The 27,202-nt window shown below is 41.0% G+C and overlaps 1 protein-coding gene across 6 annotated transcripts in view; it reads right to left on the bottom strand.

The window, feature by feature from the left end:
• Nucleotides 1–27,202, bottom strand: part of DENND5A (DENN domain containing 5A) — a 117,326-nt gene that overhangs the window by 81,529 nt on the left and 8,595 nt on the right. For 2 of the 6 annotated variants that reach the window (XM_073347531.2, XM_073347527.2), the window contains exons 2-4: nt 4,257–4,328; nt 3,515–3,624; nt 1,965–2,625 (exon numbers count right to left, since the gene is read on the bottom strand). In XM_073347531.2, the coding sequence (XP_073203632.1) occupies nt 1,965–2,625; nt 3,515–3,624; nt 4,257–4,328 (843 nt within the window). Of the gene's footprint in view, nt 1–1,964; nt 2,626–3,514; nt 3,625–4,256; nt 4,329–7,428; nt 7,452–25,083; nt 25,324–27,202 lie in introns of those variants that run through there. The other 4 variants (XM_073347532.2, XM_073347529.2, XM_073347528.2 and 1 more) reach the window with 3 other exon arrangements.

The following is a 27,202-nucleotide window of genomic DNA, read 5'->3' on the forward strand; positions in this document are numbered from 1 at the left end:
TTCAGCTATTTTTTTATCACAACTGCATCTAAATTGATAGTACCATAGAGTAACAACTGTATTTTTTTGCTCAAACATGAGAATTCAAGAATAGTCCAGAAGGAAGACAGGCAGTCCTTAAGAAAGAAGTATAAAATAAAGTTTACCAACCTGAAGATCCTGCATGTTCAGTCATGTTCCTTTCATCATCTTCAACGCAGCTTCCTCCAAAGAAGGAACACTTCTCATGATGTTTCATTCAGGAAACAACAATTTAGGGGGAGGGATAGCTCAGTGGTTTGAGCATTGGCCTGCTAAACCCAGGGTTGTGAGTTCAGTCCTGGAAGGGGCCATTTAGGGATTGAGGGCAAAAATTGGGGATAGCTCCTGCTTTGAGCAAGGGGTTGGACTAGATGACCTCCTGAAGTCCCTTCCAACCCTGATATTCTATGATTCTATGAAACCAGGCCTTGCATTTCTTTGTTGCACTATTTGCATTTTGCACACGTCTGTCTTACCCACAGGAAGAGAAACTTCATTAAAATATTTCTCTGGGTCTCTGTTACGGCCTGCTGCCGTTATAGGTTTTCCCTTCTAATGAGAGAATGGTATGGTAGATCTCAAACCAATGAAGGCTACACTCAGAAAGACCTCAAGACTTCTGAAATATGCTGCTCAAACAGTTTCACATTTGTTTCTACTGCCTGTCCCTCCCTTCTCACATTTATCTCCAGACTTCTTCTCCTTGTCCAGAACTATTCCGCCCCCACCAATCTTCTATTCATTGAACTTTTTGAAACTTTGCACCTTTAGAGAGGTAAGGGATTGACTGTGAACACAAACTTGCAGAGGGACAATAGGGTTGAGGTCTGTTATTTCTCACCTCTATATACTTAATTTATTTTAAAACATTTTTTGCTATTAACAAGCATGTTATCTCTGAAGAAACAAATCCACAGTTTGAGAATTGAAAAACTAAGCATCTCTGATATCTTCTAGACTGAGCACTGAGTCCCATTAGGTAGATAGAAAGATTAACCTAAATAATCTATACAGAAGCCCTGGAACCCCATGAGATTGGGTTCCTAATCCATGAACTGTTGGAACTCATTTAAAAAATTTTCTTAAACATTACATGAATATATTGTCTCAGACTATAGAATGAGAATGTATAATCCCTATTACATTATATCTCATCATGGATCTTAATTAAAAATACCTTTATAAAAAAAACAGATTTAAATTTAAAAAATTGATTTTTTTTTAAATCATGGATTTTTTTTTATCCACCCTGTTTACAATTGTATATATCTACATTATAGGCAGTCTAGTGACATAGCTATAGCACCATAGCTGTGCTGCTGTAGCTCTGTAGCGTGGACACTTCCTACAATGACAGAAGAGCTTTTTCCATCAGTGTAGGAACTACACATCTCCAAGGAAAGGCAGCAGCAAGGCTGACAGAAGCATTCTTCCATCGACCTAGCTGCATCTATACCAGAGATTAGGTCAGCACAACTACAGTGCTCAGGGCTGTGAATTTTTTATACCACCAAGTGCCATAGCTGTGTTGACCTAATTTATGTGTAGACCACACCTAAGATGCCCCTCGTTGAGTGAAGGCAGAGCAGGAATTCAGCAAGCTGGGGAGAAACCATCCATTTACTCCTCTAATTAATGGTGATTTTTGCAAAGAAAGAAGAAGGCCAGCTTTCTTGTCCTGTCTCATGTCATTACATGCATACAGAATATTAAAGTAAGGCCAACATTTTCAAACTCAAGTGCCTGAAGTTAGGTACTATGATTTTCAGAGTTGCTGAGGGCCTTCACTTTCCAGTGAGGTCTGATTTAAATCACTCTGACAGCAGCAACACACTGACAGCAGTGACATGCCAATAGTAGTTTATTACAGCTATTTATTTTTTTGAATCTCTATTAAAAAAATTCATGCCATTAGTTACACAGGACAAAACAAGAGTACTCACGCTGTGAATAAAGCAGTATCTGGAATTCCAGAAGAGCACAAGTAAAGAGCTGAACCACATTTTCCACTCCAAGTAATTCAAAAACTTCTTTAACTGGAAAGTCAAATAATGGCAGTTCACTGGTGCTTGGTCTCTGGCAGATAATTGGTCCATAAACACCTGAAAATTTTAAGGATCTCCCTGCCGGAGGAAGAGGAACCTCATAGAGAATATTGTAGATGTAACTTTCCAAAGGTAACGGTGGCGGTTGAAGAGAAGTTACAGCTTGGTGAAGTTGCTCAAGTACTTTCTTACAAGCCTTCATGAAAGACATTGGGGTAATCAGACAAATGCACTTAGAGACATACAGTGTGTCTCTGCTAATATCATAGGAGTTAAAACGCTGTAGCTTTGATACAGAAGTTACATTACAGTCTTCTATGCTGCTACAGCTATCTTTGTCATTTGTGGGTGGAATATGCAGAATGTCATATTCAGCATTGTGCATATGATATAATGTCTGCATTGCACTACAGATTTGCTTGCTTGTAACTTCCTCATAAAATGTGAGAGAAAACCCAAATGTCCGCGAGCCATCTTCACGGGTGATTATAAACGAATGGAACTGAGGGTCTCTGGAATCAGATTGGGTCTTGAAAGCAAGCCCTTTAGGCATACACAGCTATAAAAGAAAACAAAAAAAGTGGGAAAAGTTAAATAAATACTAAATTATTTTGCTTCTTTCAAATTTTTTGGCAATAACAGACAGCATTTGAGAATGCTGAGGACTGACATTACATTTCATTTCTCTCTAAATAGATTTTGTAAGACATTATTACATTAGGTAGTGTCTTAAACACAAACACATTAAAACTAAGAGTTATTACACAGAACAAAGGCATGCAGCATAAGGCCCACATCTGATTTTTCACTGAAGTTCACAGGAAACTTTATCACTGGCTTCATATGAACAGAATTACACCCTACAAAAATAGTGGAAGAAAAAATGTTTTGATCATGATTTTTGCTTTTAAAAGAAGAACATATGTTTTATTTAAAGCACAGTAAAAATACAAGGTGAGGTAAGAAGTTAAATTCCATTCCCTGAAAAAGAAAAATTAGATGTAGACGGAACAACTAATCATTAACCACAAAAGACTAATTTTCCCTCACTTCTACTCCAACAGTCTACTCTTTGGCATACTGCAGCATAAGGGTAAAAAAATTATTCATCATGAGTCCTGCCTCAGCACAGGGGGATGAACTAGATGACCTCCTGAGGTCACTTCTGGCCCTAAAATTGCATGATAATATGAAAATCAGTTATTTTAGGGGAAAAGGCCTTTTTATATTCTCCAAGTATAAAGTCAAATGGGAATTGTTTCATTTAAACTAATCTGCAAAATTTAGAGCAACCTGTCAATCAGTATTTAACATTTTGTACTACAGCTTTTTATTTTGCCATTATCAAAAGATAATTTATTGAAAGAATCCAGTTGGGCAATTATAGTAAAGGGAGCACTAGTCTTAAAAACCCAACAAAAACAAAGAGCACCTTAGGTCATACTGACCATTCCCACTGCATCCTGGTCAAAAGGATTCCATTCTACATTCTCAGGATAACGAGCAAGAACTTTGGACTTAAATGTGCGTCTTAATGGAGTCTGTTCAAAATTTTCACCTGAAAAAGTGAAAAAAAAATCAAATTAATCATTTCATTCTCTTTCCAAGCTCTTTCACGTAAGGCCAGAAAGCAAAATGTCAGTAGGCAAACGTGAAGATAAGTGGATTAAGTACAGACATTCCCTTTAACAGAAACAGAAAATGCAAGATAGCATATAATTAGACTGAAAAGTATTAGCACTGGTAACATTTATACACCATTATTTATCTGTGCTTTTCTTGAAACGTGAATATGCTAGAGGCAGTCTACAGTTACTGTTTTGTCTTTATTTTTTAGTAGCAACTGTAGAAGCTGCATTTGGGTTATTTCAAATTCTGTTTGGAGCACAGCAATAGAATACATTGCAGAACATAATCTGAATTGTATTACCCATGAAAAGCACAAATAGACGAGATGCAAAGGTGAAGCAAAAAGCTTAAGACAGAGCTTGAGACAGACACAAGTGACATCACTTAAAAATCTCCTCAAATTTTCTTCTTGGAGACTGACAGTCTGGAAATCCACCCCCTACTTAAAAAAAAAAAGTCAGCTGTGAAGAGAGAATCTAGGAAGTTAAGAGGTCAAAGGGCACAAAAGATATTGAAAGAGCTAGAAAGTCTGTGCTGTTTTTCTTTTTTTTTTCCTTTTACCTTCTACTGCACTTGCAATGAAACAGCCGGCACCATCTCGGGTTTTAGAGGCCTGTATATACTGGCATAGTGCTATATAACAAATAAAAACAACACTGCATTACAATTTAATAATGTGAACTATTCAGTAATTATACAGCTAGAAGTGACCAATGCACAATGTCATACAAAATTAGCCGGCACAATAGATTTGATTCCATATTTTCCTAACACATACTACTAAATCATATTAATAGCTATAAAAATGGAGCATTAATAAGCCATCAGAAATGTCAGCAATAAATACACTTCAGAGGACGGGAATTTTTGCACAACAGTTCTCCTTGGCCAAGACACCACTGCAGTGGTAATTAACTACATGTTAAACTAATGCCTTCTTTAAAAGCCATATTCTAAAATTCCCTTAAGAGGAGATGATGAAATTCACCCCATGCAAGGGCCCAGGCCAAGACCTATGCACCAGTTAAGACCTACATAAACCCTCAAAATAGGGTTTAGGTGAGATTTAAGTGGTGCATGGACATGGTGCTGACTTCCCCCATTGAGTAATGGGAGACCTAAAGCCCATATGGCCCATAAAGCCTCATTTGGAGCCTCTGTGCTGGAATGAATTTAATTTCCAGAGTATAAAATTCAACCATCATGGGTCTTGCTGCTGTAGCTCACTTCACCAACTGCAATTTTTAATACTTGGTTTTTGGTTTTTTTAAAGGCAAACAAAATTTGCCTCCCAAAATAACCTTTGCCTTCTTACTAGAATGTGGTAGCAAGCATGCAGTTAGTAACAGCTGCTGTAACAATTGGGCAGAATTACATGAAATCACATGCTTTAAATAAATCTAGAGACTTCAGCAACACCTGCAAAAGGAAAACAAAACAAAACAAAACCCCACCACATTTCAACCCCTCATTTATTATCTTGTACATAATAATTAAGCAGCAAACGAAGTTGATTTGGAATTTGTTGGGTTTGTTCTGTTCTTCTACAGTCATATTTAAAATTACACTTCTATATTGACTGAAACAGCTTAAAATCTTTGTGCTGCACAACATTAGGTTCTGCAAAATGTCCCCACATTCCCAAATATAGCTTTCTGAGGGGACACAGCAGCAAACTCTACCAACTCTTTTAATGGGGTTCTTAACGTGAAAATCCCTAACAAGGGCTCCAATTCAGGAAATCACTTAAGCACATACTTCAAAGTTAATCATCTTTAAATGCTGTACTGAACAGTGACTTTTTCCTGAATCAGAACCTAACAGAGGCCATGCTGGATCTGACATATTTAATCCCCCATATTTAAAAAAGAGCCCCCAATTTTCACTTTCATGAGTTTAGTTTGCACATCCACCTTTTTTCTGTAAATGTATCTGATCGCCATGCAGCTTTTTTCAGCTGCTTTTGTAATTATGTACATCTTTATATGGTACTGATAAGCTATATCTAGTTACTGTGCAAGAGCCTAAGCTATATAGATAAGCTATATCTAGTTACTGTGCAAGAGCCTATTTGGAAAAATTTGAAATCTATTAATAGAACATTTGGGTATTAAAAAGAAAATAAGGACCACATAACTCCTCTAAAATGTAACTAACGAGATCATTTGGAGGGTCAGAGTCAACAAAAAGGACTATTTAGTAACAATGACATTTATGGAACAGTTTAAAATGAAATAATTAAACAAAAAGTGAACCCAACAGCCTAGACCAGTGGTTTTCAAACTGTGGTTCACGACCCAGTAATGGGTCACGGAATGGAAAGCACTGGGTCGTGGCAGTTCTGGTCAGCACCGCCGACTGGGCCATTAAAAGTCCCATTGGCAGTGCTGCCTGGCTAAGGCAGACTAGTTCCTACCCGTTTTGACACTGTGCTGTGCCCTGGAAGCAGACAGCAGCAGGCCCACCTCCTAAGCAGGGGGGACAGGCCACACCCCAAGCACCAGCTCTGCACTCCCGTTGGCTGGGAACCAGCCAATGGGAGCTGGAGGAGCGGTGCCTGTGAACGAAAGCCATGTGGAGCCGCTTGCGCACCTCTGCCTAAGAGTCGGACCTGCTGCTGGCTGCTTCCAGGGAGCCGCGTGATCTGCAGTGCCAGGACAGGCAGGAAGCCTGCCTCTGCACCCCAGCTGCACCACTGACCAGGAGTTGCCGGAGGTAAGCCCACACCCCAGCCCTATGCCCCAATCCCTTGCCCCAGCCCTGAGCCCCCCCTCAAACCCGGAGCCCCCTCCTGCACGCCAAACCCCTCATCCCCAGCCCCACCCCAGAGCCTGCACCCCCAGCCCTGACTCCCTCCTGCACTCCAACCCTCTGCCCCAGCTCTGAGCCCCTCCCACACTCCAAACCCCTCATCCCCAGCTCCGTTGGGTTGCGGGCATCAACAATTTTCTTCAACTGGGTAGCCAGAAAAAAAAGTTTGAAAACCACTGTCCTAGATGCAAGCTACCACTGTCAAAAATGGGCAAAGAAAAATAAATGACATTCCACACATCCACCCCAGATCTCTCAACTTTCACACAGACTCCAAGGAAAAACCTCAGAGACCTCTGTAGTACAGGCTTTTAGAAACAAGTAATGAGATTTAAAACACATACTGTTTTCTATACTGTGTCAGTCTAGAATGATGTAATGTCAGCTTTAATCAATTCAGAAAAAGATAGACATTCACTAAGTTAGCTTGTTGTTTTTCTTCCATGGTATTTCAGATGGAAGTAAACACTTGCATGCCAACTTCTCTCCTATACTTTGTGGTAGGTGGTTTCAATCACCAGGTTCCCAAAACCACAATTATCAGCAGATGTTTAAAAGAAAAGAAAACACAAATTCCCTGGGTTAGGAACCTTCTTTTAACAAGGATGTTTCATTATGATCAATTTCAAAGTACATGTTTGCTGAGACCATTTTAACTCTGCAATTAAGAGTAACATTGTGATATCACTGAAGAGAAGCTGTCTGAAATATATTTAAGAACCTGCAGCAAGAAAAAGTGTGGCTCTGCAGTATAGGTGAAATCAGGGGTTGTTATAGCTGTGTCTACAAGTTAAAAACTTTTAAAATGACACTGTCAAAGTTAAGCCAAAAATACTGACTTGACCCCTAGAAGTCAACAGTTTTTGTTTTTTCTCTTTTAAGTCAATCCACGGCCCAGGTGGAAATACAAAACAAAACTCACATAGCATCCTGTAAAGTCAGCAGAAATCAAACTAGTGCACATGTGCCACTGTTGTATGAGTAGGCTATGTTCAACATTGCTTTGATACTGTTCTTCTGTACATACAGCCATCATGCTCAGTCTTCATCAGCATCTGGGAGAACTGATGCTATTTCCTGATTTCAGATTTGTCCTGTTATCTTTCCAAGTTAACAGTGCTCATCTTTCCTTTCACCACAGTATGTCTTTTCACCTTACAGGTGTCTCTTACCAGCCTTGGCAAGTGGGCCTTCAGAATGAGCAATCTTGCCTTCAAAAGAAAACGGGTGGGTTCCATTAGCACATTTCAAAAGGCAAGTTATGTAGAAAAGGCTTAATGCAAAGTTTAGGCTGAAAACCAAGATGTGGCCTCTTGAGTCCAAAAATCCACCCCCTGAGACACACTTTTCCTGTAACTGCCAAAGGAAGATATTCAACAACTGCAGGTTTTAGTGCTGCTGAACACATCTACCAAGGAAAAGAGAAATTTGATCATATATTGCTTGTGGGCATTGTTTATCTCAAAGTGCAGATAAAAGCAAATAAGGTGTTAACTATGTTTCTGGCATTGCCAATCGGCAGATTACAGGACCATGTGGCTTATGGAGAAAGCAAATCATCTTGACATCTCTTCATTTACTGCTGACCTCAAAGGCTTCAATAAAGAAGGGAAGATCAAGTTTAACAGACACAGTAAATTGAATATTGGAAAACACCAGTAACAGTTTCTCTAAACTTAAGAAGATGAGGATGGAAGAGAAAAGAAAAGTTCTGTAAAAATCTGATGTGTCCAATAAGTTCAGTGTTGCCAACTCTTGAGATTTTTTTGTTTGTCGGTTTTATTTTGTTTTTGTTCCAAGGGACAGATTTCAGCCAGGGCTGGTGTTCATCTTGTGATGAGTCCAGATGCTCCAGCCCTCTAGTGAATTTCACCCTGCCAGGGGGCAGGGAAACACAGGGGAAGCCTCCCCGATTGGCTGCTTTCTCCACTGGCCTGCCCACTAGGGTAGAGCAGCCAATCGCTGCTGCTGCTGCAGGAGCCAGGCAAGGCTCTTCCCTGCTCCCCCTCCGGGGATACAATTCTCATAAGAGGGGCAGGGGGGAAGAGGTGTATGCCTCAATATAATGAGCCAATTTTATAATATTACATTACTATTTGTATTACAGCAGCATGCAGAGATCCCTGCTGAGATTGGGGCTCCCACTGTGCAAGGTATTGAACCATCACACAGAAAGGGTTTGTCTACACTGGAGTTTTAACTCAAGGTAGGTATTGTCAATCAATTATTCAGCCCATACATAGGTTCTGAAGATATAGCTTAAAAGCTCCTCCTTTCACAGAGAGTCCCAGCACAGATGGGGGGACTCACAGCAGCCAGGGAGGGAAAAGTTTACTTGTTTTATCTCACTATGCTTCATGCTTCCTTCATTCTACCTTATCTTTTCCCCATTTTTCCACAGTCCCCACAATATCAACAAAGTGGAAAAGAAGCCACAGAAATAATGTAAGCAGGAATAAGGTTAAGATATAAAGTTTGAATAGTTAGGAACACAAGTGAAGTTTGTTTATTATAGTTCCCATCCTTTGACACTTTACTTTTATTTGTTTGATAAAGGTACTTGCATCTCCTCTTAAACTAGATTGAAAATTCTTGGGGAAGACCTGCCTGACATAGAAAGTTACTATAATCTCCTCCTCTCCCCAGGATCCTTTGCACACACAGATAGAATCCCAAGATTTCAATTCCCACCCCCATTCGTAATGCCGACCGTGAGGCATATCACAGAAAAGTATCAAATACAAACTTACACTGGCAGGAAGCATCAAAGTTCAATATTGAGCTCATTAACTGATGCAGTTCACGAGATGTTGCTCAATACCTCCCTTCTGCCTGAGCTTTAAATAAGCTCAGCTGATGAGCTGTCTTGGGGCAAGTCCACACTTAAAATGCTGCATCGGTGCCACTGTAACGCTTTAATTAAGACGCTCTAAGATGACAGGAGAGCTCTCCCATCGGCGTAGTTAATCCCTGAGAGGCAGTAGCTGTGTCGGCAGGAAAAGCTCTCCCACTGACAGAGCTGTCTACACAGGGGGGTAGGTCAATATAACAATGTCACTCAGGGGCAGTGGTGAGCTGGAGCCGGTTCGTGCGAACCAGTTGTTAAAAATTTTGAAGCCAGTTTAGAACCGGTTGTTAAAGGGTTGGGCAAACTCCGGCCTGCAGGCCACATCTGGCCCGCAGGACCATCCTGTCCGACCTGCCTGAGCTCCCGGCTGGGAAGGCTCCCCTTGAGAATCCCTTTTTACTCACCCGGCGGCGCTCCGGGTCTTCGGCAGCACTCTGGCGGTGGGTCCTCTACTTGCTCCCGGTCTTTGGCAACACTTTGGCGGCGGGTCCTTCAGTCACTCCGCGTCTTAGGCAGCACTTCGGTGGCAGGTCCCTCAGTGCCGCCAAAGACCCAGAGCAAGTGAAGGACCCGCTGCCGAAGTGCCGCCGAAGACCCGGAGCAACTGAAGGAACTGGTTCTTCAGATTTTGGCAGCTCATCATTGCTCAGGTGTGCTTTTTCACCCCCTGAGCAACAGTCATACCAATATAGGTCTGTAGTGGAGACCAGACCTTACAAATGTAAAGGAAACTAAGAACTTGTCCATTCTAGGACAAAGTTAAACAGGTTTCAAGAACCCTTTAATTTAACATGATTTCTAGAGGATAACTGATAAAATTAACTTGTTTTCACAGCCTTATTAGACTTCATGCCACACCTCTAGTAACCAAGACATACTCTGTGTTGCATGGACTCACAAGACAAGGTAAGGAACTAGCCAATCAATCCTGATCTTGTTTATACTTACTATGAAATGACTGCACTTCAATTCAGATAGCATTAAGGGCTTAGCCATGCATCTGTTTGTTTGAATTTACTCATGGCACATTCAGTACAACTGCTGTATTTAGAATATCCCATATTCAAACAACCAACTGCATTTAATCTGACAAACAACAAGCCACAAGGTTTCTTTTGAAAGTTGGAAGCAGACCATGTTATGATGTGTGTCACCTGCACCCCTGCCAAACCACATCTCCTCTCTTGTGTTTAGGCTTCTCCTCTGTGTTTGCCCACAGTAATCCTGGGTGGTACACCTTAATGGGAGAGGACGCCTACAGCTAAGCCCTGTCTGACTGAGATGATTAATAAGGTTTAGGCCCCATAAACTCCTTTCCCTTCAGCAACTCTCCTCAGAATTGCAAGATTTGAGTCTTCTTTGGGAATGAAATTACAACAGTAATCTTCTTAAGAAGGCTGTCAAGGTTCCTCCCCCACTCTGAACTCTAGGGTACAGATGTGGGGACCTGCATGAAAAACCTCCTAAGCTTATCTTTACCAGCTTAGGTCAAAACTTCCCCAAGGTACAAAATATTCCACCCGTCGTCCTTGGATTGGCCGCTACCACCACCAAACTAATACTGGTTACTGGGGAAGAGCTGTTTGGACGCGTCTTTCCCCCCAAAATACTTCCCAACACCTTGCACCCCACTTCCTGGACAAGGTTTGGTAAAAAGCCTCACCAATTTGCCTAGGTGACCACAGACCCAGACCCTTGGATCTTAAGAACAATGAACAATCCTCCCAACACTTGCACCCCCCCTTTCCTGGGAAATGTTGGATAAAAAAGCCTCACCAATTTGCATAGGTGACCACAGACCCAAACCCTTGGATCTGAGAACAATGAAAAAGCATTCAGTGTTTTACAAGAAGACTTTTAATAAAAATAGAAGTAAATAGAAATAAAGAAATCCCCCCTGTAAAATCAGGATGGTAGATATCTTACAGGGTAATTAGATTCAAAAAACATAGAGAACCCCTCTAGGCAAAACCTTAAGTTACAAAAAAGATACAGACAGAAATAGTTATTCTATTCAGCACAATTCTTTTCTCAGCCATTTAAAGAAATCATAATCTAACACATACCTAGCTAGATTACTTACTAAAAGTTCTAAGACTCCATTCCTGGTCTATCCCCGGCAGAAAACCAGCATATAGACAGACACACAGACCCTTTGTTTCTCTCCCTCCTCCCAGCTTTTGAAAGTATCTTGTCTCCTCATTGGTCATTTTGGTCAGGTGCCAGCGAGGTTACCTTTAGCTTCTTAACCCTTTACAGGTGAGAGGAGCTTTCCCCTGGCCAGGAGGGATTTCAAAGGGGTTTACCCTTCCCTTTATATTTATGACAAAGGCAATTTGAAAAAGTGTTCTGCAGGTGATACCTCATTTCAGTACTTTGCAAAGTCCTGTCAACTAAGCTTCCCTTAGATTTGTAACTTAGAGAAAAAGATCTCAAGTCTTTAGTAATTGGTTCTCTCTGATCATGTCCTGATGAGCCTTCAGGACTTCTCTGGATACTGTAGGGGAAGGCTTTTTCCTGTCTCCCACCTGGCCTGCTTATCAGCAAGTCTCAAGTATGAGTCCATAATTATATAAGGTTGCAGCTACATCAACAAACCCACAAAAGATGTCCTATTTTCACAAAAAGCTGGGAGGAACGAATACCAGCTAAGTAAATGAGATAGGCACAGTAAAAGGTCCCCAGCTATACCCCAAAAGAAAAATGTTACAAGTAAAATGGATTAAAATCTTTTGCACACATTTCATCATAGAAAAAAAACTTTTCTAAAACACAAAGTTTGTGGGGAAAATGGTCAATGTGACAAATTTTCTATGACGCATTTCATGAATCTTAATTGACATAGTTGTCAAATAGCTTACTGAAAACCACATATTTACTGAAAACTGGATTTTATTTTTTTTGGTAAGTGACAAATTTAATTTTTTAATCACATTAATGGACAATGAGTCTATTTCAAACCTTGCAAACGAAAAACTTCAAACATTTTCACCAATTCATTTTTCCAACAGTTCCAGTTACCACCTATTTACAGGAAGTCATTGGCTAGGACGTTGCATGGTTAGCAGCCATTATTATTAACTGTACAGTATATTTTGTATATGGGCACAAGTCATTTGTGACAACCCTGTGACTAGATGGTTACAAAATTAGTTAATTATAATGCAGAAAAGCCTAAATTGTATACAGTAGATCTGAACCATGCTAATTATATTAAATGCATCTAGGTAACTTATATGGGTCCAGTTATAATCTGGACAGGAATTACCACCTGTACCTTTTCCAGTGCCAATCCCTTCCAAGGAAAACTTTATGGTTTTACGGATCTGTTTTTTCCTAACCATTTGTTTTTCTTTTTAAAAAAATGAAAATATGTTCGCAAGGGGGCTCTTTCCTGCTTTTAACACAATTACTTAATCTTTGCAGCCCACATGCTACCCTGGCAGGTTTCGGGTCGTGTTTTCAACACTAAATATTATAAAATAGTTGATTTTCATAGAGCACATTTGTCTTTAAACAGGGTGAGGATGAAAGGAAATGTTAAAAATGTTTGTAAGTAAACAGGAAAACTGCCTTTAAAAAAAACCACACAAACCAACTTGTTAGTCAACAATTTCCACCTTGAGGAATTTATAAAAGCCTTTTACTGCAGCGCTACTATTCTTGTACTTAAATTGTGCAAGACACTGAAAACTGCACAGGAACATAGTACTCAGAACAACATATGAGACGAAGCATCGTAAAGCTCCATTGTCACCCCCGACTGCAGGAACAGCAAACTTGGAGAGGAGACCTTTATTAACCAAAAGAAGCCTGTAAAAATACAAGCAAATTTGACTGATCATGATACACTGACCTTAAAGAATCATTAACAGTGCCACCTTCATTTGTTTATTGGCTCCAGTACAGAGTCTGAGCTGCTCAAAACAATTACAAAGACAGCCAGAAACTAAGCATATTGATTTTGATTCAATAATTTGTCGCTTTTCGCTATCTGCCAAACATCATTTCTTTTCTTAAATGGCCATGATACAGGATATTATTGATCCACCTCATTCAATCTTGATGTACATTTACATTATGTACTCCATTTTTTAATAAGTCATACTGAATGTAGCAGGTTATCGAAACATCAAGTTTATATTTTGACATATGCTTATATGAATCCTATGTGGTATAAAGACCGATGCTCCCCTCATTAAGACATCAGATATTAAAATAGATTAACTATGCAAAAATCTTAAAGGCTGTTAACAGGGTGGATTTGATTTAAATAGTGATTTAAATCACTAGTTGGGAAGACTTGATTTAATCATGGTTTTCTACATAAAAGTACATTCTTGTTGGTTGTTATAACCTTAATACATATTCTTCATAACTCGGCGATAGATGTAGGTTTCATTTTTAGAAGGTACACACTATACCATTTTTAAACAGTGATTTATTTGCAAAACTTTTCAGATTAATTTTACAGCTAAATGAATGGTTGGTTGGTTATTTCATTTACCAAAGGTAATTGAAGCAGATAGTTCACCTCCCAATGACTTCATAAATATCTCCAATTCAACAGGTTAATCATTAATATTTGGAGGATTTTCTTGCCATGCTGTATTAGGAGGAGAACATCACCAGATAGACATTTCTGAAATGTTTTATTTAAGTAAACAACATTACGTATTCTGAATTTTTTTTTCTTCAACAGCAAACATATAATATATTCACAAAACAAGCATATGTCCCTCGCTTCTCACATTTATCTCCAGACTTCTCCTTGTCCAGATCTATTCCACTCCCAACAATCTTCTATTCATTGAACTTTTTGAAACTTTGCACTTTTAGAGAGAGGTAAGGGATTGATTCTGTGTACACAAATTTGCAGAGGGACAATAGAGTTGAGGTCTGTTACTTCTCACTTCTATATATTTTATTTAAAAACATTTTTGCTGTTAAGCATGTTACTTCTGGAGACACAAATCCACAGTCTGAGAACTGCAAAACTAAGCATTGTATAGTATCTTCTAGACAGATAGAAAGATTAACCTAAATAATCTATACAGAAGCCCGTGGAACCCCATAAAATTGGGTCCCTAATCCATGAACTATTGAAACTCATTTACAAAACTTTTCTTAAACATTACATGAATATATTGTCTCATACTATAGAATTAGAATTTATAATCCCTATTCCATGACGAGATATCTTTGATTTATAATGTAGCTATCTTTAGATATGCTTTTTGAGGAAAAAACCTTTTATCAAAAAAATCCAATTTAAATTTAAAAAATCAGACTTTTTTTTATTATTTTAAATCATTGATTGTTGTTCACCCTGGCTGTTAAGCTTTAACTAAATATAATGCAACAAATTAAACAAGAACATGGAGTGATTTGCTGGTGGTCTGCAGCAGCAGAAAATGACACCCCTAATGCTGGCTCAGCTGTGCTGGCCAGCACACTGGCAGAGTAGAGCTGAGGCTCCATCAACTCCCCTTACACACTCTCCACACCCACTTACTACTTCATTTCCAAACCCAAAGTCTAGACCAGGGAACCTGTGCAAGGATGTAGGGATGCTAGTCTTCCTCACCCATGGCACCATGCAATTTATGTCACAAGCTAGCCCTTAGTGTCTGAGTGCTAGAGAGAACACCTCTCAGCAATGCACACATTAATTCAAAGCAATCTATAAAAACAAATACTACTCATAAAAGTTAAGAATTTCAAATACACTAATTTATCATATGTTCTACTTTAATTCTAGCCTGCTTCCAAGAAACTGCAGTGCAGTGTACATGGACATATTTAAATGAAAGTAAACATAAAAATAACTCCCTTTTGATTTCTTAATTCTTGTTCTTGGGTGGAAACTGCATTCTATAATAACATGCTGCACAGTCAAACAGGATTACACACAGGTATCAAATATGAATATCAAAATTACTTCCAAAATGCAGATAATGTATCGTATGGGTAACTGGCAGTTAACAAAGAAGTACTTATTCTAAATTCAGCTTCAGGCAAGAATGATAGTGGGAGTCTTGATTCAACCCACAATAGAATTCAGAGAACATACAAAAAGACTTAAATTCTTCCCATAAAGGGAGAATAATTGCAACCCCATAAGATTATTATAAGTAATAAACCTACAAACTGCTCCGGTCCTATAATCCACAGACCAAATATAGTTACAGATGGCTTGCAAGACAGATACTGGAATATTGCATCCACTTCTGGTGTCAACATTTTTAAAAGGATGTTGAAAAAATGGAGGGGGTGCAGAGAAGAACCACAAAAGTGATGCAAGACCTGAAGAAAACACTTTACAGTGAAAGATTTAAGGACTTTTACTCTGTTCAGTTAGCTGATCTGTCAGTGTCACATAAACTAATGTATGAATGACTCCATCAAAATTTAACATGAGGCATTGCAATTGTAATCAAGACAATCCACTTATGTATGAGCATCAAAGAAATGTTCATTAGGCTCGCAATCCCCAACTCAATCACTTTGTATTGGTAAGAATCAAAGAATAGTTGCTAAGTGTATTTGTCTGAGTTTACCTATATCTTGTTAGAAAAGTTTACCAATGTAATCCAATTAGCTTTTAGATACTAAATCCTTTTACTGTCTTAATTGCCTTACATTGTGTGCTACCGTGTTCAGTTAACCTGAAAATCAAAGATGTGAGACACTGCAGAAAACTAATATTAGCTAAACAAAAAACAAACAAACAAAAAAAAAAGGAGTACTTGTGGCACCTTAGAGACTAACAAATCTATTTGGGCATAAGCTTTCATGGGCTAAAACCCACTTCATTGGATGCATTCAGTGGAAAATACAGTAGGAAGATATATATACACAGAACATGAAAAAATGGGTGTTGCCATACAGACTGTAACAAGACTAATCAATTAAGGTGGGCTATTATCAGCAGGAGAGAAAAAAAACTTTTGTAGTGATAATCAGGATGGCCCATTTCAAACAGTTCACAAGAAGGTGTGAGTAACAGTAGGGGAAAAAAATTAGCATGGGGAAATAGTGTTTACTTTGTGTAATGACCCATCCACTCCCAGTCTTTATTCAAGCCTAATTTAATGGTGTCCAGTTTGCAAATTAATTCCAATTCAGCAGTCTCTCGTTGGAGTCTGTTTTTGAAGTTTTTTTGTTGAATTGCGACTTTTAGGTCTGTAATCGAGTGACCAGAGAGACTGAAGTGTTCTCCCACTGGTTTTTGAATGTTATAATTCTTGATGTCCAATTTGTGTCCATTTAATCTTTTACATAGAGACTGTCCAGTTTGGCCAATGTACATGGCAGAGGGGCATTGCTGGCACATGATGGCATATATCACATTGGTAGATGTGCAGGTGAACGAGCCTCTGATAGTGTGGCTGATGTGATTAGGCCCTATGATGGTGTCCAGTGAATAGATATGTGGACACAGTTGGCAACAGGCTTTGTTGCAAGGATAGGTCCCTGGGATAGTGGTTCTGTTGTGCGGTGTGTGGTTGCTGGTGAGTATTTGCTTCAGGTTGGAGGGCTGTCTATAAGCAAGGACTGGCCTGTCTCCCAAGATCTGTGAGAGTGAGGGATCGTCCTCCAGGATAAGTTGTAGATCAGGGGCAGGCAAACTTTTTTTGGCCTGAGGGCCACATCAGGTTTCAGAAATTGTATGGAGGACAGGTTAGGGGAGGCTGTGCCCCCACCCCCATCTACCCCCGCTTGCTTCTCGCCTCCTGACAGCCCCCCCTCCCCAGGACTCCTACCCCATCCACACACACCCCCACGCTCCCTGTCCCCTGACTGTCCCCCACCACCCCATCTAATCCCCCCTCCTGACTGCCCCCCCGGGGTCCCTGCCCCCATTCCCCACCCTCTGACCACCCCGACCCCATCCACACCCCCGCTCCCTGACCACCACCCCGAACTCCCCTGCCCTCTATCCAACCCCCCCTGCCCCCTTACTGCACAGCACAGAGCACCGGTGGCTGGCAGCACTACAGCCGCACCGCCCAGAGCGTTGCCCGGCCGCCCAGAGCACTGCGCCAGTGTAGTGTAGTAAATTGCTCTCCGTAACTGCTACCAGTATCACATTCCTACGCAGAGCAGGTTAATACGCCACACCGGCAGCATGGCGTGCTGAGGCTGTGGGGGAGGGAGAACAGTGGGGGAGGGGCTGGGGGTGAGCCTCCCGGGCCAGGAGCTCAGGAGCCAGGCAGGAGGATCCTGTGGGCCGGATGTGGCCCACGGGCCATAGTTTGCCCACCTCTGTTGTAGATCCTTGATGATGCACTGGAGAGGTTTTAGTTGGGGGCTGAAAGTGACAGCTAGTGGCATTCTGTTACTTTCTTTGTTGGGCCTGTCCTGGAGTTGGTGACTTCTGGGTATTCTTCTGGCTCTGTCAATCTGTTTCTTCAGCAGGTGGGTAGTTTTAAGAACGCTTGATAGAGTTCTTTTAGGTGTTTGTCTCTGTCTGAGGGATTGGAGCAAATGCTATTGTATCTTAGAGCTTGGCTGTAGACAACGGATCGTGTGATGTGGTCTGGATGAAAGCTGAAGGCATGTAGGTAAGTATAGCGGTCAGTAGGTTTCCAGTACAGGGTAGTGGTTATGTGGCCATTGCTTATTAGCACCTTAGTGTCCAGGAAGTGGATCTCTTTTGTGGACTGGTCCAAGCTGAGGTTGATGGTGGGATGGAAATTTGTTGAAATCATGGTGGAATTCCTCAAAGGCTTCTTTTCCATGGGTACAGATGATGAAGATGTCATCAGTGTAGCGTAAGTAGAGTAGGGATGTTAGGGGAAGAGAACTGAGGAAGCATTGTTCTAAGTCAGACATAAAAATGTTGGCATATTGTGGGGCCATGCAGGTACCCATATCTAGACTGTCTTCAGCTCAACTATCTGTTATAATGGAGGACCGGCTAACTGCCCTATGTAAATGAGTGTAACTAGTTTACCTATGTATGAATAGGAAATAGAAGATTAACTTCAAAGCAAAGGTCCACAAACTATCTGCATTGCCTATTCTTCTGAGGAGGAAAGCCCTGCTGTGACAATTATTGTGAGGAGGCTTGTCAGCCTGCTAGAGAGCTATAAATACTGGATCTGGGGCATGATCCTGTCATCTCTCATCTGCTGAACTTTGAACTGGGAAAGTTCAAGCCGTGGGATTGAGATCTTCCAAGTATTATTTGGAATACCCTAGAAAAAATATGGAAAGACTAACAGACTTTACATCTAAGCTGCCTTTGGATTCTGAACTGTTGGGATAATTCCAAAGAGACTTTTACAAGCCAGCAGATAACATTACTGCTATGACCCTGATTTATGAACAATGAAAATCACTTATACGTATACGATTCCTTAACCATTCAATAACTCTTTTCTTTTCTTAATAAATCTCTAGTGAGTTTCCTAAGGATTGCATGACAGTGTAATATTTGGGTAAGATCTGAAAAATATATTGACCTGAACATAAGTGTCTGATGCTTTGGAATTGGGAGAACTTTAAGTCTGGTGAACAGGGTTTTCGGTAACCTATCACTACGTTAGATCTCTTTGCCTAGATGGGAGCCAGGGACTGGAATGCCAAAAGGGGACTGTTTGGCTTCTGGTTAACCAGGGTGGTACTGCAGAAGCACTTTTATTACTGGCTTGGTGAATCTAATTATAGAATAAACCACCATTTTGGGGGATTGTCTGCCCTATTTCTCGCAGTCTGCCCCGAGCATGGCATTTTCAGTGTGGCCCCTCCAGATATCCAGTCACAGTTTATTAAAAAGATCAAGAAGTGTCTACAGTATACAACGTAATCTTCATGGTGAGACAATACCAGGTACTAAAGGGCTCTTTAATCCAGCAGAGAAAGGTATAACAAGAACCAGTGGCTGGAAGTTAAAGTCAGACAAGTTCAGTTGGAAATAAGGCACAGATGTTTAACACTAAGGTTGATTAACCATTGGAACAAACTGCCAAGGGAAGTGGTGCATTTTCTGTCTCAAGGTCTTCAAACCAAAACGGGATATCTTTTCTGGAAGATATGCTTTACTCAAACAAGTTATTGGGCTCAATACAGAAGTAACTGGATGAAATTCTATGGCCTGTATTATACAGCTGGTCAGACTAGATGATCTAATGGTCCATTTTTGTCTTTAAAAAAAAAAATCAATTGTAAGCTGTACTATTTGGTTTTCTTCCAGAAGCAGTTAGATTTCAGAGGTGCTGCATATGTTTGAAGAATTTTGGGATCAAATGCAATTTGTAAAGATGTGAGATTTTCTAGTAGTATGTTCCTCTTCAAAGAAGCCTGTCCCAACCATAAGAATGCCCCCCCATGACACCTCCCCACTTCTACTCAAAAAAAAAAATCCCAACCAATCCCACTCTCCCCCCCCCCCCCGCCAACATATTAAAGGAACTTAATAAAATCTAAAACACATACAAAGTCCTATCCCCAAACTGAGTTTTTACTACAAAAAGGAGACTGCCAGAGGCTCCATGAAGTCCACTACGGACTTCAGAATTGCTACTGATTTTACTCAGAAGGCACTCGGATGCTATGGTGATAGGCAGCAGTATAAAACCCTAAAGTCTTGTTTACACCTAAAACACTGCAGTGAAGACAATACCTATGCCAACAGAAGGGCTTCTCCTGTCAAGGTAGGTACTCCACCTCCCCGAGAGGCAATGGCTAAGTCAATGGGAGAATTCTCCCATCTACATAGTGCTGTCTACACCAGAGGTAAGGTTGGTTTAACTGTGTCATACAGGGTGGGGATTTTCACACCCCGGAGTGATGTAGTTATACTGACCTAATTTCCTAGTTTAGTCCAGGTCTAAGATAGGTCCTGTCTTTGCTAACTGGTTAAGTGTATTTAAAACTCTCTTTCAGGTGTTTTCAAAGACAGCCCCCAGAAAGTTTTCTTCTAATCCCCCGAAAAGAACAACCAATGTTAGGTTTCAGATATACTTAAAATCCTGTATCTCGTTTTCAAGCTTTTGCTAACCAAGCATCAGGCCTGTTTGAATCTATCGGAATGCCTATAAGAAAAGATTTTTCAAGGAGCATTAAACTAACTAGAAGCCACTCAGATAAAAGTAAATCCAAGATAAATTCAACAGAGGGCATAAAGTACACCTAGTTACCCTCTTTAAATACAGACCCAGCTAACCTTGCTTCTAGCTCAGTTTTGTTGATCAGCATGTATAGGTTCAACTCATTACTTCTGCATAGGTAAGAACTGTGACTGAATACATCTCTGTATTCACACCCTACACACTACCGTAAATCTTTGTACAAGGTATGCCATGTGAGGTATCATCTGAAAATTCATAATTTGTTGGTCTGTATTGTCCAGATAAAATGTGTGTGGCAACACTGTAATGTGAAGTTTTAAGATTCCCCCATATGATGTCAAGAGTACATGTTCAAAACTCACGCAGCACCAAACTGATCAAACAGGCCTGTCTTGAACAAAGGAATGTATGTTTCTCTTAATTTGCATTTAAACATTTAAACAGAGTAATCAACCAGGAAGGAAAAACAAAGGAAGCTCAAATAGGTGGGAAAAAATCTCAGGGAATATCCTTCCACACAGACTCTGTCTCCTAGTTCCCAGTTGGAAATGTTTTTCAAGAGGGGGATTGAAACTATAAAAAGAAGGGGCAAATACCCCAAGACACCCCCTCTCACTCCTCTGTGTATCTCTGGCATTGCACCTAAGAAAAAGGAAAACAACCATTGGACTTTGGGTAGGGCCCTGACATGAAGAGTTTGGTCAGTAACCTTACCAGAAGCATGTGGTAAGAAATTTTGCTTGAATCTGATATAGTTAGGTTAGACACTAGTAAGTGTTTTATCTTTATTTTTCTTGTACCTGTTTCTGATTTTTATGCCTCATTACTTGTATTCACTTAAAATCTCTTTGTAGTTAATAAACTTGTTTTATCTAATCCAATGTGTTTAATTGTCTGGATAACTTCATTTAAGTAATAAACTGGCATATTATTCCCTTAACAGACTTAATATATTTGTCCTGCCCAGGAGAGAGCTGGGCAGCATAGCACATACAGATCCAGCACTCGGGGTGTGTTGGGGTAACCCTGCAGCATAACCCAGGCTGTTGAGAGCCAGGATGTAGCTGGCAGGCTGCAGTTACACACACACTCAGGGTGTGGCCTGCATGCTGGAAGGCTGTTTGTGATCAGCCCAGGTGGGAGCTACTTCAGCAAGGCATTGTAAGGTATCTGAAGTTGCTGGGTGGGCGTGACACCGCCCGCACTGGTCTTGACTGTGCCCTGGCATGTCGCAGGAACTTAAACCCCAAGTCTGCAAAACACTTATGCACAGACTTAATTTTATGCAATCAAGTCAACAGGACTACATAAAAGTGCAATGTTAAGCACAAAGTACTCCCACTGACTTCAATAAGATTTACTCATGTAGGATTAAGTATGTACATAAATCTTTATAGGATCAGGTCCCTACATTAGAAAATAATTTCTAAATATAGGTCTAATAATTTTATATTCACCAAACCCTTTCTACTATTTTAACTTCCTTGTATGATAAAGTCTCTGAAGATAGAAGCTCAGAGGTTCTTGTCCAGAATTATGAATTAGCATATATGTATAGTATGGATATTGTCAAACACCCTTTGGTGTGTTTTAAAAGGTTTCCAATAATTGGTGGGGCCCAAGGGCACAGCCCACTACACAAGGAGAAGGGATATTCTGGCCAGAACAGGACACATTCTCTCAGACCCAAGCAGACAGTACCTCTGTTAGAGGCCTTACCAGAAAGTCCCACACAACAAAACCATGTTCATCTGTATTGCCCAGCCCTCAGAAGAATAACAGTCAGAGTAGATCCTGACGGGATTTGAACCTGTGGTTCCAGGCTTTATGATCATTTCAAACCTGATGATCAGGTCACTAATATGTTTGATTCACTCAGCAAGTTACTCTTTTTTTTTTTTGTGGGGCAGGGGGGGGTGAAAGGGTGGACATAAACTATCAGTAGCAAGGTTTAAGTCATTTAAGGTCTATCTTCTTTAGTAAATTAAGTTGTGCTAAAACATTACCTTGAGGAGTCATTAATGGTAGCACAGGTTTACCATGACCAGCTGGCACAATGTTAAACATAACTGGTCACTGGCTGCAAAGTCAAGTTTAACATGTTAGTTAAAATGACTCCTCAGGGTTGTGTTTTAACACAATCTAGCATTATAGTTAGAAGAAGCCCTTACTGATACACAGCCAAGCTCACACCTGCTTCTGAAAGGCTAGCAAGATCCTTTGCTTATTTCTTTAGCAATGTTATTGTGAAAGCTATAAAAACAGGAAACAGCATCCAAGGCTTGGCAATAGCTGGAGTAAGAAATGCAACTGTTAAACAAGGATTCATGGAACAAAACCAAGATTCAACCAAAGTTGCAGCTGCCAGATCTGTAAATGAAGAGCCATTACAGTGATGGACAACTTTGGGTCCAAATTATGACTCGTTTCCTTCCTTCCTTCAACCCTTTCTCCTCAGACAGAACCACATCTATCTTTCATTCAAACACTTTTTTCCTCCTCCTCTCTCATTCACCCTGGACATGCTAAAAAAACTAATTCTTTCAATTTTTACCCTAGAACACTCACATTCTATGCTTGCAGTTATTCCTCCTTTTGGGAAATCATTAAGTCTAATAAACTTTGAACTGGTAACAATAAATCAGATTAGTTAAGTACCGAGACTGGGATTTAGGCCTCTTTGAAAAACTCCAGCCTCAGTCTTCAGAAGAACAGCAACATATTATTTATATTTGAATATTTTATTAAGGACCACAGGTACTCATTTTATTATAACAGCCTTGGTTTTATTACTGACTATTAAGGTCTCATCTACTGTATGAGTCTCATATTTGTAACTTAATACCTGGAATTTTTTGCATCCTAATGACTGTAATAGTAATCCTGCCCCACTGTCACTTAACCCTGACCAAGCAGCCCAAAGTTAAAACATAGTCCTTATGTGTGCAGCCAACAAGAGTGTCACGGTCCGTGACACATTTTTCATGGCTGTGAATTTGGTAGAGCCCTAGCTATGGGCAAGAATATATCAGCACTGCTATTAGAGACCTTCCTTTTAGCTCAGTTCTACAAACTAACCCAAAGCCAGCCAATGTTAAACAGAGTTAATATCTTCAGAACAGAAACCACCTGATTTCCATTTCCTGGAGGTAATGATGATTTCTATACACATCTACAGTAAGTGTCACAATTCTTTTAAGCATGTACAAAACTTTCCCCATGCCCCCTGTGACAGTGTAGTGTGGTGGTAACCCTGCTCCTGCTGGAAGGGAATAAAGCAGCCCCAGAGAGAGCGGCAGCAAGGAAAGCTGGGCTAATTGGGAAAGCAGCCACAGCTGTAGCCAGTGCAATCAGGGCTCAGCTGACCCTTATAAGAGGGCGGTGGGCAAGAAGGATTCAGTCTCTCTCTCTCTCTCTCCTTGGGAGAGAAGGACCTGGCTGCCAGGGACCTGAGAAGGGTACCTAGCTTAGAGCAGTACTGGGGAAGGGCAGAGGGAGCTGTGGAGCTCCAGCCTAGCAAAACTGCAGGTCTAGTTAAAGGCCTATAAAAGATACTGGGGCTGCAGAGGGGCAACCCAGAGATAGGCAGTGGCAGCCCATGATGAGTGGTTCATAGACTGCAGTCTGCCCTAGGGAGCAGGGGCTAGATGATGACTGGCAGTAGCCACTGAGGCAAGGGAAGGATAGGGGGTTGGGGGTTCCCCTGGGATGGGAGACTCAGACTGAGGGGGTACTGCCAGGGGCAGAACCCTAATCTAGAAGGGCACCGGGGTCTGGGAGGGACACCAGCCTGCAGAGGGTGTTCCTGGCTGGAAGAGCTAATTCCCAGAATGACAGACAGGAGGCCCCGCCCTGGTGAGTCATCGCCCCGCAACAGACAGATATTGCAACAGCATGTAATATCTTCGGGGACCATATTGTATTAAGCTTGTGTATCATTGCAGGCCGGGAATTTTATGAAATTCCAGCGGGGAGGTTTATTGCCACTCCTCCGGAGAGGTACGCCCCCTGCAGAGGCTTTAATATACTGGTTCAAACTGGGTTTTCCAAAGACCAACAGACAAAGAAAGGGCCTTTGTTATAAAACGGCTGGGTTTAAACTGATTCAGGGCCTTCTTTCTGATCCAGCAAACAGACAGGCTCTTCTGTATAAGGGGGGTGCCAACCCTTGGGCAAGGATTAGAAAGGTTTTGATATACTGGGGCCCCACAGGACTGCTGGTAAACTCTTTAGCTGGCATATAGGAACTCTTATTGTTTTTTTGTTTTTTGTTTTTTTTTTGGGGGGGGGGGAGCTAAACAGGTTCTCTCTGTAATGCTTTTACCTCTTTGCTTAAAAAAAGCTGCATGGTAACTTGTAACTGCTGGCAATACACTGTTCATAGTCCTCAAAAGGAAAGCAATGCAGAGGTGCTGACGGTTAGACTTACTGGAGATATATCAGTGTAAAGCAGGCAGCTGTGCAGCTTTAAAACCCCAGAAAGAACAGAACCCATGTCTCCACCCAAGAGAGGTGATTTCTGGGAGATGGAAGCCTTAAGCTGGTGCCCTTAAGGGACCCGGGAGGAGGAATACAGCTGCAGTAAACACTGAAACTGTGACTTCCTCCAACTACCCATCCCAGACATGTGCACACAAAGGACTCTACTTACCTAGGAAAAGCCTGAATAGAAAATCCTTGGAGCATTTCATGTAGGTCAACAAACTCCAGTTTAGTTGGAGCAGTGTTAGAAACAAATTCTACAATCAAGAGCCGCAGTTTCAATATCCCATCTCCAGCCCCTGACACATAGAAAAGTTACAGATAAGATTATCTCAGCAATTGAGTCCCTCTAGCACAGCTGCAATGCAGCACAGATAGCCAAAGCAGGTCAATTTCACTTCAGTATTTAAAAAGGGAAGTGGAAGTGCTCTTGACCAAGATAAGAGTACTTTTGCCTTAGTCAGTCATGAGGTTATGTAAGGCCCCAAAATAATTTTTTCAGGAAACTCACTGAATTACCTGACTTTTTTTTCTCTTTTAAACACACATTTAAAACTGTGTTTATTTTTAGAAGACCCTGTAAGAGCTTAGTTGCAAGTTGGACATTCTAGTCCTGTATTTCTCAAAGTGGTTTGGTCCAAGCATAGGACTGGGAGCCAGGAACTGCCAAATTCTAATACACTACTCACTCTGATACAGATATTCCCCTGTGGCCTTGGACAAACCACTTAATCTCAAGCTTGGTTATCTTGCTTGTGCAATGAAGTTAACGTGTCTCTCCCCCCTCAAAGAGATGTTTGTAAGGATTAGCATTTGGAAAATGCTTTTAGGGATGAAATACTCAGAACTACCCACAGAAATATTAATAATTAAACTTCACTGCTCTTTCTCCTCCTCCCCCACCACCACAAGAAAAGTATGAATACACTTCCCATAAGAACCTAGCCACTTCCCATAAGAACCTAGCTAGGTAAGAGCCATGACAGTTACCCTCCTAAAGAACTAACAGACTATGAGCTAAACCCCTCCTTCAGCTGTATCAGAGAACAAGGTATACCATAATATCAGGCACAATGGTAGATGCCAGGGACAGTTCCATGGTGCAAAACAGTGCAGGGGTCACTGTGCCTCTGCAATAACCAAGAGGCAGGCACACTATAGCCACTCAGTTTGGGGCTGGTTCATAAACTGAATTAGGGAAAAACAGTTCCCTTTGGTGGCCCTGCTCACACTCTCACAAAAAAGCAAGATCACTCATTCAGTGTCTGACTCACCCTTTATCCAAGGGCTGATGTCCTTACTTTTCCACCTTCGCCAGGATTAGGCCCAGTGTGTAAAGTAGCCATCCACCTACAGAGTTGCAATATGGCAGCCATCCTAAGACAGCAACAGCACTGAGTTTCTAGGAAAGAAAGTGAAGAATACCATCTCCAACTGAAAATGGAGGGGAAGTTGTAAGTACTATGGCTCAGGTGTTCCCCTTTCCTATGCAGTTTGGAAGGGAGTAAGAGAAAATCCCAGCAAAAATAACTCACAACACATGGAGGTTAGGACAACAGCAGCTCTACAGCAAGGAGCCAGGGGAAACCATCCATGTGAACGCTGCACAGATTGGTTCTTTATTCTAACCCTCCCAAAAGACTCCACCACTCTACAGCATGATCGATACTCAGGCCTGGTCTACAGTACAGAGTTAGGTTAACACAAGACCTCTTATGTCAACCTATGTGTTTACACTAAAATTTTGCTCCCACTGATGTAACTCACCTGTAACACCAACTTAATAACTCTACCTCCACAAGAGGCATAGAGTCAGCGTCAATGTAGCGTCAGTGAGGACACTGTATTGCTTACATCAACTGTTGCTGACTGTCAAAAGTTATCCTACAATGTCCCACACTGACAGTTCAATTGATGTAAGAGTTCCTAGTGAGGATGTGCAATGCCAACACAAGGAGCAAAGTGTAGACACACTCAAGCGATATAATTACTGTGGCATCTGCATGCAGACATAACTTAGGTTGACTTAATTTTGTAATGTAGACATGCCCCTGAGGGAGCTGCATCAAGAATCCTATCCAATTTTAAAACCTGTTGCAGCCATAATGCCACCCAAGGCCCAGGCAAACTGAACCATTTCAACTGGACTGGTTCAAACTCTGCTGACGCTGCCTTTGAAATCAGTTCAGGCCATCTGCAGCTGGTTTATACTATCATTCCAAATGGGTTTAAAATGGTTGAGCTGAACTGGTTCTAAACCCATTTCAAGTTCTGGGAGAAATTTAACC

This window comes from Lepidochelys kempii, chromosome 6 (genome assembly GCF_965140285.1).
Source record: "Lepidochelys kempii isolate rLepKem1 chromosome 6, rLepKem1.hap1, whole genome shotgun sequence".
NCBI lineage: Eukaryota > Metazoa > Chordata > Testudines > Cheloniidae > Lepidochelys > Lepidochelys kempii.